Source organism: Aythya ferina, assembly GCF_964211825.1.
Source record: "Aythya ferina genome assembly, chromosome: 2".
NCBI classification, from domain to species: domain Eukaryota; kingdom Metazoa; phylum Chordata; class Aves; order Anseriformes; family Anatidae; genus Aythya; species Aythya ferina.
The window spans coordinates 66,812,151-66,824,828 of NC_140297.1; the positions used below are offsets into that span (position 1 = coordinate 66,812,151).

At 37.8% G+C, this 12,678-nt stretch overlaps 1 protein-coding gene across 4 annotated transcripts in view; it reads left to right on the top strand.

Moving 5' to 3' along the window:
- MYRIP (myosin VIIA and Rab interacting protein) overlaps positions 1–12,678 on the top strand; it is a 231,963-nt gene that overhangs the window by 171,331 nt on the left and 47,954 nt on the right. For all 4 annotated transcript variants that reach the window (XM_084511564.1, XM_084511567.1, XM_084511565.1 and 1 more), the window contains one exon: positions 509–658. In XM_084511564.1, the coding sequence (XP_084367690.1) occupies positions 509–658 (150 nt within the window). The remainder of the gene's footprint in view (positions 1–508; positions 659–12,678) is intronic.

Here is a 12,678-nt window from a genome sequence, read left to right on the forward strand (position 1 = left end):
TCTCAAAACAGTGTAGATTTGCAAAAACAAAAATAGTGTCTAGACACCTAAAACCTCTTTGTTTTCAGTAGAAATATGTCTAGATGTCATGGGAGCCTTTGAAATTCCCCTCATATATTGTATTTTATGTTTCTTTGCAAGCATTCTTTATCTGAGAAAATACTTGACATCAGATGCTGCTAATGTTTAAAGTGTTACAGTAGCAACATTTTTCCATGCTTATTTAATTCACCTCTAATATTCCTACAGGCACTGATTATGATTTATTGTATTGTTGCTTATGTGCTTGCAAGCAGTGTGACATTAGATGAGAAACCTGCAAGCAGCTTGTCAGAATCATCCCTGCATGAACAGTGAAAAAAGCAAAGGGAAACTCCAGTGTTCTTTCTAGGTAGTTTGCCTTGACACAGAGTTAATATGATGTTCTAAAAATAAAAAAAAAAAAGTACTTTTTTTTCCCTCTCTCTCCGTCTCCTGTGCTCCCACCCCACCTACCCCAACCTTACAGATTATAAAGAAGCAGAAAAACAAAACTGAGCAGGCTGAAGCTGACTTTGAATGGCCACCATCCAGGAGCAGTGGCCTGGCATCCATTGCTGTTTCAGATCAGAGTATGTTGACTTTTCCAGGGAGTCGCAGGGGATCCTACACATTATGGGTGAGTGACTAAATACAAATATTGATGCTTTCTGATGCACAAAACTGGAATATTGAAATCCTGGATTACTATACTTACTGCCTCCTAGAAAGGGTACATATAGATCTGCAGAGAACAGCAAAACATATTGCTCAGTTGCATGATTTCCATAGCACATCATGGGCTATGGAAGTACATCAGAGACATTGTCTTGCATTGGTGAGTGTGTTAGGGAGAACTAAGATCATAATACAAGGGAGAACTAAGATCATAATACAAGCAGTCTTGCTGCTTGATTTGAAAGCTAACAGGATGCCATGCCTCAGTGTTTATTCCCTAAAAGTTTTTATGCTTACTTAGATTTAATTTAGATTTTTGCTGAATGTTATGTCTTCTTTTGTACAGTTTTAGATTTCTGTAAATCATATTTTGTACCTTAGCCATCTTAAAGAAAACAGTCAGTACCACAATAACAAAGAACTAAAAACTTTAGAGCACCATTTATGCCTTTCACTGAAGAGTGTTTCTTCCTCCTCTCACTTATTTCTCAGTACAGTGCCTTTAGTTCCTGCTTATAAAGCTGAAGAAAATCTGACAAGCTGCACTAGTAACATTTTAAGAAGAGCAGCAAGGGAAAAGAAGTGAAAATAAGCCATAGGCTTGGATAGGCTGTTTCACAATAGTAGAGCAAAGACAGTGACAGATGAGTTCCAGTGAATTTTGATACACTGGTTTAAGCTGCTGCTCCCAGACATCCTGCTATTGCGCTCATGTGTGCTTCCCCCCCAGCAAAGCCATCAGAATTGAATGTGCGTTGTGCCTTAGCTCCAGTTTAGTATGCTAGCTTATGCTGACAGTGAAAATAGATTTACACCAGAATCTAAGACTGTGAGCCAGAACTACTGAGATATGTAAGGGAGTATCTTTCCCCATCTATTTCTAAACTGGAGGAGTAATGCCTTTAAGCTACTGAGCTATCACAAGTCAGAGTAAGCATGTTTAAATGCTTTGCTCCTAGGCAACTTGCTTGTAGTACATGGGAGCCAGGAGAGGGAGAGTTGATTTTCTCTCTGACACAACCAAGCTTTCTTTCTGGAGTTTAAGGACTAGGGGAACACACTTTTCATATCCTCAGTTATTACATCAGAAGTCTGTTGCTGTTTTGAGTTTGGAGAGTTAACCTTGAACCCAACACGTTTTGAAATTCTGTTCTGAAATAACAAGTTTGAGTCCCAAATTTTCACCAGAGGGAGATTCTCCTTTCATTTGAGAAACTGTAAACTTTGTGGAGGTAGACATCCACAGGTAGACCTGTGGAAAATTTTCATGCTAAGGTGAGAACAGCTGCAAAGAACAGCTTCAAAACTTCTGCAGCTATCAGTCAATATGAGAGATTCAGGTGTGCTAAGTGGTTTATAAAAACTGTACCTCTGAAAAGTTTCTTTTTCCAGATTTGTCACATTTTGGTTTGTCTTCCATTAAGCCAAGTGCTCCAGATTCTGTAAACCCTTCCATAAATGCAGTTTCTACATTTTGCTTTGCTAGTGTTGCTTTATTGTTTGTTTTTGTCCTTTGAAGTATGCATGTGCTTATTTTTGCTTTGTTTTGAATAGAGAGGAATTAGTATAACTAGACATCCTCGGAAAACTAGAATAAGCCCAGTAGCTGATGTTGATGCAGTTATGTTAGCCTGCTAGGAAAGTGTACTGAAAGACAACTTGTACAGAGCAAGTGTAAAGCAGTTACTGCCTGTTTGATGTTCAGCAGCAGCAATGGAACAATCCAAATTCCTTTTTCTAAGCTTGCTTTCATTTCAACTTTGCCTTCATACAGCTATGAATGGTAAGCATGCATCTGTCAGATTTGGAGGACTGAATTGCATAAATTTCTCTTCTGTTTATCATTTGAGAAAGTTACCTTTTCTGTCAAAATTATTGCAATACTTTTCCTTTCCAAAACAAAAACTATTCTAGAGAAGCAGTTATAACTATGCCCAGATGCACTTCCCAGGAAAAGCTTCTTACAGCCTTGTAGGAGGATTTTGGAGCTCTTGAGTCCAAATGTGTGACAGAAAATCTTCATGGGCTCCACTACAACAAGTGAAGTTTTCACATTTCCTAACTGATGACACCAAATAATGCAAACCCTCAATTTTCATGTACACATCCTACCATTGAGCTGTATGTGTTTGTTGCCGTAGTTGAGCAGAGGTCAGCCACAACAACCCTAAGGGAAGAAAAATAAAAGTTTCTTTTTTCTTTCAAATCTACCCAAGTTTGCTGTTACAGAGGCTGGAGTTATTTACATTAACCTGTTTCCCCATAAGGATTATTTAAGTAGAGCTCTGTCTGTGTGAGGCTTTTTTTTGTAACTTGGCAAACAACTTATTACTTGAAGCAAGCAAAAGCAGTATAGATTAAACATAAGGGAAGAATAAATGAATAATAAAACAGAAAGACAGAAAGGCATGGGAAAGTGCCTTATTGCATTGCATTGTATTATCAGACACTTGCTAACAGTGTGGGGGGATCTGTAGTAATCCCAGATGACTAACAGTGTGGTTACAGCTGCCAAATAATTTTCTTCTAATCACAGCTATTTATATGCAGCTCATCCACATCAGCCAGAAAATTCCAGTGAGCTCTGGAAGCCCTGCATTACCTCTCTGCTCATTCAAAATCACTTGCTTTGAAATGGCCATTAGATAAGTTATTCTACCTCTTTGTAGTATGAAGTAGATACTGTATGCAGAAAACTTGAGCTTTGGAAGCTAGGAACATCACAGCGCCAGCAGACCAACTGTGTGAGACTTGCTTAATTAGAACAAAATCTATTGATCTTTGCATTAATGAGCTCACCCCCCCTTGTATCTCCCTGAAATGTATTATTGATTGATTAACTGCAGTACTGAAGTTGTCTTTTCCTTTTTTTATCTTTTCAATTTCTTTAAGATCCCTTCCCCATGCTAAAAAAAAAAAAAACTTTTTTTTTTTTTTTTTTTTAACACGGCTGAATGTTTTATAAGCAAAGGCTGTATAGTGTTGGGATAGGAGGAGCTTAATGCAATGAACAGATGATTCTGTGCTTTCTCACTCCATTTCTTCTCATACGTCACTGTCAGTGAGAGCAGATGAGCAGCTGGTGTATTGTATCCCGTTTAAACACTGATGGAGTGCAGGTATCCTGGTGTGCTTTAAGTTCTGTATTAGCAGTCTTTATTTTACAGCTAAAAGATTGCATAGATAAATAATATAATAGATAGATAAATTGCATAGATAAATAATATTATAATAGCTCATCCATAATTTATAGTATTTAAAACAGCTAGGGATATAGGGAAAAGGAGGATTTCATTAAATACACATTATGATGCCCCTCAAGGGAAGCAGAAATTTACTGGTTAACCTGATTATATATTTTCTCTGCACAGCCTATCACATAACGAGAAAGAACAATAAACTTTGAGATGGAAAAGCTCTTGGTACTTTAGAAATAATGGGTCTTTTTTTTATTCTTACTTATTTTGAGGCGATCCAGCTTTCTCTAAGTACTTTGCACTTTGCATGCTACAAAATATGCTGGTTTTGCAGGTGTAACACTATAGTCTCACTGAAAAAATGATCTGGAGTTACCTTACTATATGACACATCATGCATTTCAGATCAAGACAGTGTTGGCCATAGCAATCTTGTTAATTTCCCACCTTCCACTGTAGCAGAAGGGTAGGCTACAACAATCAAAGGATAGGCCTTAGCAATCCTCACTTGGCAGTTATTATCAGTTTTTAAGGTTTCAAGTGGCTAAACATACACTGCAAGTCTCAACAGCATTGTTCTTTTAAAGTAGTATTTGTAGAATTATTTTAAAGTAGAATTTGTTTGAGATGCAGCTTTTGCAGAAGATTACTCATTCTCAGTTGTATAGTACTATTCATGCACTTGACAAACATCCAAAAAAGACAGTTTTGGATGCTAGATATATGTTCAAGCCCATGCAGGCCTAAATGCATTATATTTACTGCCAGCAAGCCAAGATGGGTTTTAAGGCATGAAAGGGAATAGGAGAGGGACAGAGAAACATGGTCATTCTACAGAGTTATTTTCTGAAGAATATAGATTATATATGGTTCATTTGTTTATTTTTTTTTTAAAGATGCTATCCTAACACACTGTTGGGTATCACAAAGCTTTAATGTCTTATTTAAAACTTGTGATGCTCAGAGAGAGGCTGTCTGGCAAATCTTACTATATTTTTAGATGAAAACAGGATGTATATTGTCACAGAGAGAAGCAAATAAACATGGAACACTTAGGGCTTTCTCTGTCAAGGAGTTGTTTGACTAGGACATGCATTGATCCTCTGTGATGGGTGAGTGCTTTTTTGATCGCAACTTTGTAAATGAGGGTCAGAAAGGGACATGAAAGGTTGAGCAACCTAGAAATTAAAGAAAAAAAGATTAATTGTGTTCAGTAAAGTGTATTCCCTTGAAGAAAATGTGATTTTATGTGTGAGGCTGCAACTAGACTTGAGATGAAAATGCCGTTTCACCTATGCTTTTATACACATCCACTTTTACAGTGGAGTAGACTAGTACCAACTTATAATTATATTGCCCTACACCAGAACAGGTATCTGTCCTTTTCAGTTTCTCTACTTTCTCATCTGTAAATAATACAATGATACTGTCATCACAGGATGCTAACTAAGCTCTCAAGTGTCTTCAAATGAAGGGTATTATGTCACCAGGAAGTATCTGCACTGCTGGTTTTTTGTTTGTTTTCTTAAAGAGACATAATAGAACATTAAAAGTTCAGGAGTGAGCCACTGAAGAATCGGTGATAAGTAATAACAACTGACCTAAAAAAGGTACCTGCAAAGGTACTGTTTAGATTACAGTTGCATTGTTACATCTCTCTATTCCTATCAGAGCTTGTAGTAATTGATTTACCAGAAACTTCTACAGACTTGCTCACATACATCCATAACATTGATTGAACTATGCTATTTTAAGCAACCTACCACTTTCCCAAATTGTTAATTCCATAAGTACAAAAAAGAATGTCTATACTCATCTTATGGTACCAATATTTAAATATTCCTTACTACTAGCTTACAAATCCTTTGCACTAAAAGCAATAGAGTTTTCTTATTTGGAAAAAAAAAATCCATCAAACACCGGATTATACTTCTGTGTAATAATGTCTAGAGCTGCTTGCATACCCTGCATCAATGGGATTGTTGGGGAATAATTTCCTGTCTCTCTCCTTTATAATCTCCAGGTCCTCAAGGTCAGCTAATCTACGCTGAACCAAAATAAATGCACACCCGAATGTGGCTCTACATGTTCTTAAGCAGCTGTGCAATTTGTTTTGCTGATGGACCTATCCCTGATTAACTGAGCATTACTTTTGAACTCCTGTTATAGGAATGTTAAAGGGAGTATCTGTCTAAGCAGACAGTGAAAGGATGGAAAACCTACCTAACACGTAGCCAAGCTATGTCTCCTCTGTCATTAGCAAACAAGTCATCTTGGGCAGACCCTGGAGGGATGGATGCTCTGAGGCTTTTACAGGAGAGAGAGCAGTTTTGCTTTCTCCCAGTCTGTTATTCAAGGATTTGCCCTGATGGCTCAGGCACAAAGCTACTTCTTGAGGTGGCATTTCAGGATAGTATGATACCCTAAGCAGGGTTTGGAGCAAAGTATGAAGGGAGTTTTCTTTCAATTGAGTATGAAAATCTCCCCTTTGTCTGTCTGTTCTTGCCCCTTTTCAGAAGCCATAGAGTTGTTAGCAGGCACTTTGCCACATACAAGATTAACTAAGGAACAGATGCTTGAAACCCTTGGTATTTCACTCCCACTGCTAAATGTCTGGACTGCATACATTTGAGCAGAGATAAATATGCTGTGGCAGAGTGTCACAGGCTCATCCTGTCTTCCTGGTGTGGGAGTTTACTTACCAAAGGATGCATTAGCTGTTGATGTTTAAGGATTGCTACAGTATTTGCTCAGGTGGGTGGGACCTGCTGGTTCTGTCTATGCACTGACTGTATTTATAGAGCACAGATGAGAAGTGGGTGATAGTTTTTTGCTGCACCACTAACAGGTGTAGCTGTAAAATTTGCAGGTGAGGAGAGGGGATGGTTATATTTGTACCTAAGTCACCTGTGTTTGTGCTGTCAATTTTAGGCTTCACTGCTGAATAAAAACAGGAATTTCCAAAGCCCAACTTAACAGCTTCCCCACAGGCTGGAGCTTGCACAGCACACAGGGCTCTGCTGCTCAAATCCACGGGTGCCTTCACTGCTCTCAACCCCTGTGTTGATGCTTGCAAGGGCTCCCGTCACAGTGGCTCTGCAGCTGCCTGCAGCTCTGCAGCTCTGCAGCACCAGTGGTTTAAAACAGTCCTTTATCTACTGTAAATAAGTGCAGAATAAATTTAGGTTTTGCTAATTACACAAGACCAAAGAAATAGGGGGAAATGGGAGAGAAGTGAGGAGAAAAACATGCATGATCCAGAATATTCTTCGTAGAATTCAACCAATTGCTTTGGGGATCTATATTGTATTACTACTTTGGCTTCTGTTTAGAAGCAAAAGGAATTACCCACTGATGATACTTTTTCATCTTTTGGGGAAGAATGTAGAACAAAATAAGTATAAGTATATTATCTCAAAATAAGTATATTATAGTTTATTGTAAGAGTTGTTCAAGGTAAATAATCAATAGATTTCCATATTCACAAATGTATTTTATAAATAGTTGTTCTTCCCTTAGGTTACTTGTTCTGGTTTTATCAATCCAGTGGCCAGAAGCTTGTAAATTGTTCAGAAAATGAAATATTTATATTTGTTAAATAACAGAAGACTTCATATCTGGTTACTTTTTATCCAATCCTTCTCTGATCTTCAGGAATTACATAGGACAGCAGAGAAATGAGATTGTACATGCAAAAATTATTCCTTTTAGTGCTACCCCAATACAAAATGAAGGCTGAGTTCTCTCCATCAAGATGTTAAAACTACGCAGCAGAAATTGCCTGAAGAGGTAGGGTAGAAAAATAATGTGTTTGGAATTTCTTTTTTAAAAATAAACAAAATATCTCATGGTAGATGCCATTAGGCAGGATTCAGTGGGCAACTCATCTAACTAAAGTGTTGGAAAACGCCTATCAATACTGTAACTGTATTTTGCAAACTTTGCTGTACTGCACAGCAATCTGGTATGCAGCATGCATCTCCAAGAAGGAAACACATGCCAGGAGTATAGCAAACAACCTGTTTGGTTGCAGTGCCATCTCCTGATATACTAATTTATTGCAGGTACTAACAGTTGGACTTTAGTGTCTGACTGCAAACATAGAGGGCAGGGCAGCTTTGTAATTCATCACAAGTAAATACAACTAAAATACCATTTGGCTGACAAGTGTATGATTGTTTGTTTTTGGTTTTGTTTTTCTCTCTGAGGAACCAAAACTTCTGGTTAGAAAAAGTATCAGTGTTTTCAACTAGGAGGGAAGGGTCTGGACTTCATGTGTTTTTATAAATCAGGACCAGAGCTCCTACATTTTTGTCTCCTTTTGAAAATTGTATTTAGGTTACTGTATTATTTGTATGCTTCAGGCAAAAGCACTAGATTGGTTTGTCTGCTTGAGATCTTGTTTCTGTCCAAGTTTGTAGGTAATTGATAAAGATTCTAGGCTACGATTCCTCCATTCACTCAGTAAATGCCCTTTTTCCAATGCCAGCTGATCCAAGAGCCCATCAGTGTAGCTGGCATTACCTCTATCTCCTTTCTGCCTCCACATGCAGCTACATGAAGCACCAGGTAGGGTTCTCAGTCCTGTTCCCTCAAGTTTAATGCTTCCTATATGAAAAGCATCATATGTGGATCTACAGATGGGCTGTTATCTCCAGGAAGAAGGCAGGCACAAATGCAACATCGTAATATATACTTGTGCTGTCTGCCAGGAGTAAGCATAGCAGTGCAGTCAGCAGGCATCTACATGGGCCCACACAGAAGGCCATGCAATTATCGCTGTATGGCTGCTGAGTTAGCAGTGCCAACTGAGCTGAAGGTGATGCAGATGTGCCAACCAAGATTAGAGCTTTTCCTGTGTAACCTCAACCCAGATGACTAAATTTCTATTTTGTCTCTGCTCTTAATTATGAAAAAAACAAAAGGAGGTCTTGAGTCATTTGTTCTTCAAATACAGTCACCTGTCAGGCCAGTAATTCATTAGAGGTGAACTTCTAGACATTTTCTTTTGTGCTTTGAAAATAAATAAATAAATGAATGAATGAATAAATAAATCAATAAATAAAATGGCCATGTCTATGCCACTGTAGACCAATTTTTTCTCATGCCAAGACATGTTTCTGTCATATTCCTGCCCCAGTCTTGGGTATTGACTGTCCTTTTTTGTATAGTTATCAGGGTTACCTGTGGTTGTACCAGTCATTTGAACTGCTATCAGGAGTTAATATTTACACTTCCTCTCCACCCATATTTGTCTGAGTAAAACAATTCTATTATTTGTCCTTCCATCCTTACCTAAAACTGACTTTCAGAACAAGAGATAGCCCAGCCCTCTTCTTTTATTTACAACTCGATTGCAGCTTATTAGCAATTACAATTTCTGATCTTTTTAATCTCTCCAGATAAAACAACTACATGGAACTGCAAAAGTAGCAGTGAAAAGTGTTAGTTCAACAGCTTCCTCAGTAGCATCTTTTTACTCTTTTTCAGAATCTGAATGCTGGGATGCAGTCAGCTGTCATAACATGGCATTACTCTTCTTTCCTCAAGCCTTCTGTGACATTGAACCATCTTCAGTGAGAAGAGGTTGTACTTCTAGCAGAGCAATCCAAGACACATTTTATCAAAGATTCAGATAAGGCATAGAAAAGGATGAGGCAGGCTTCAAGCCAAGTCTTAGAGGCACCTTTTTTGCCCTTCTTGCATTTGGAGGAATTTTCCTGGGAATTAGCAATAGTTTGGCATATTGTTTCTGTGCTGTCCACAGTAAGTTCATAGAAACTGTGGACAACAGTTTCCCTCTGACCTGACCTGAAGGTTTCAGCACACAACTCAAAAGAATCAATTGGTCTTCTATAAGCATCCAGTGTATTTGAGGTCCTAGGCTCCATCACCACATGGGACAGTGTCTTTGCTGTGCTTCTGTCATTCAGTGCTTTTTGTCCATCAGGTCCCTCGTGATAGCCTTCTCCCTTTTAAAATCCTTCATGCTATTGTGTATTTTCTAATCCATCTGAAAGATGGATCTACCCCACAGTGCAGATGCCTCCAAGCTAGCTTTAAGTTGCTCAGGTTCCTTCTTTCAGTGATGCTGCAGAAGCAGAGGTCTTAGGGCAGGATTTGCTGAGTTCCTTCCATGGTATTTGCAGCCCATGCCAAGTTCTGCATTATCATAGTTAAGCTGTTAGCAGATCTCAAGATATCTGAGGGCTAAGTGCAAACAGTGCCATTGCCATGATGCAACCTTTACTGTGATGTTTATGAAATGTTGAGTAGGCAGGCGAGAAGCTGCCATTTAAACAAAACACCAGAAAAGTTATCAAACCTACAGATTTTACATAAATAAGAAAAAACATGTTGCTTTCATTATCTAAGCCCAGGTTATCATTACACAGACTACTTAAGGTTTTCATGACTTTTTTTCTCCTCCTTCTGATTCAGTTCTTTAAGTAATAAGGAAAAGAGATAATAGTGATTAAACTATTACTGTAGGGTATTCCTTCTGGGTTCTTCAGCAGTTCTTGTCCGTTCGTGTTTGCCACATAGGTGGCGAAAATATTCACTTAAGGGAATGTTCTTCATCCTGTGCAGATAGAGACAGACACAACCACTTGCTGCTCTCAGTACGTGACAACTTAAACACAAAAATATCAGAGTATATGACAGGCTTGAAGTGGACCTAATTGATTGTAAGAATGTGAAGTTTGGTAGTCCTTTTTTATAACTAAGTGAAGTCAGTCACAGCAAAGTTAAGCTTTATCATAGTTTAGGCAGCTACTTTGTGGAAGAATTATTTATATTGTCCATATATCCTGCTTTTCACCAAGCTGTATAACAGGACGAAAACAAAGTAAAAGGAGCAAATTCTATAGTGATATAGTTTATTTACCTGTCTATATTGTTACATTATTAACCCTTTTACAGGGTTAGAGAGGTTTTAGGTGATCTTGATTACTTATTTGGTTGGAGGTTTGTAACAGCCTGAATATATACCTGACTATAGGTGAAGTTTATGAAAGTAAAAGTGATTCACTTGAAAGACTCCACAATATAAAATTATACAGGACTGTGAGGTGATTCTTATTTGTTCATGTCACCAAATTTGAAAGCAAACATTCCTATGCATCACATTAGGAGCTGTCTTTGCATTGACAGGTTTCACCAAGATGTGTGGTCATTGTGTTTGTAAAATATTTGATTCTAGGACAATAATTCTGGCTTTTCCTTCAGAGTTCAGAAGCCCGACTAAACCCTAGTGCATGGCTATGTTTCATTTTACTGAATCTGTTATGAAATCATGCTGCTGAGCCAAAGATAACGGAAGATTTGCAGTTAATTAAATCTTCTGGCATGATGCATAGGTTCCATATAGGAGCATTTCAGATGGGAGGAGTTACAGCCAGAAGAGCGGTGTGTAAGTGTTGCTCTCAAGCCAGCAGGACTTGCAGCAATGCTTATGCTGACATGGGAGTAGAAAGGACTTGAAAATATCTCAAAGTCAAGCTATCCTTCTCCTCATCAGCAACAGTGCAGAGCAGAGCTCTGATGCAGGCAAAAACTGGCCCTTCTGAGAATAACAGTTTTAGTTAGTTATTTGTAATTTGAACATGAGTTAAAATGTATGAAGTTTTGAGAGTGCCAACGTGGCCTGTGTAAAGAAGCTGAGCTACTTGAAAGCATACTTCTTAATGAAACTCTAGTGTATACAGGCAATTTCAAATGACCTTGCAAGGAAGTCCTAGAAAGAGTTTTTGAGTGGTAAGAAGTTAAGGGGGGAAAGGCTAATTGACATTTCAAAAAGTGATCTCTTTTGCCTTACAAGATGCCTAAACATATAGTCATCAAAAGCAAAATTATTAATTAAAAATAAATAAATTGTGCTACAGCAAAATAGTACAGCAAAATACACAGATAATAAAACTTGAGTCAATCTGCTGTAGCCATGTCTCTAAAATTACATAGATGATATGACATGTAAGAGTGAATTCTCCTGAAATCAGTAGGGCACTGCCAGCTTTCACCATTTTTTAAAAACTGGCCAAATTTAAATATGACTTCTGTAACTGATCCCAAATCAAAAAAAAAATAATTAAAAAAAAAAAAAAAAAGAAAGAAAATTGATCCCTAAATCAAAACTAAAATATCTGATGTATCTATGTGGATCCAAAGGGAAACCCTTTATAGGGCCCTTTAATAGGGCTCATTAACCAATCACAACAGTATTTTACTTCATTTTTGCTTGAAATGTGACCTTACTGGAAATAGATGTGCAATTGTAGGCTATGTTGAATGCATTAGCAAGATTTTATAAAACTGTCCAGCATATAGTGTGATATGCATATCCTAGCAAACAAAATAATTTAGCTTTAAAATTAGTTGAGTTGAAATTTTATTTCTGGGGAACAGGCTGTTTGTTTGCTTTTTCTTCTTAATTTTTAACTTCTGAAAATTGTTACAACAGATGGCCTGTTGAGCCAACAATAGATCATCATGTCTCACCACAATGGGATCTCTTTCTGGATAGCTTGAATTGGGAACTGTTAGATATCAGCCCTCATCAAGCACATTCAGAACAGCTACACTTTAATTACTTCTTTCCATCTGGTCCCTTGTAGTACAAACAAGTTCCTGCCTCCTTGCATAACATCAGAAATGCACATAAGCATGCGATCTAGCACTGAAACTGTCATAGAAACATAAAATGGCTCAGGTTGGAAGGGACCTTAAAGATTATCAAGTTTCATTAAGTTCCACTTAAATTCCATTTCTGGATGCTAGCAGTCCC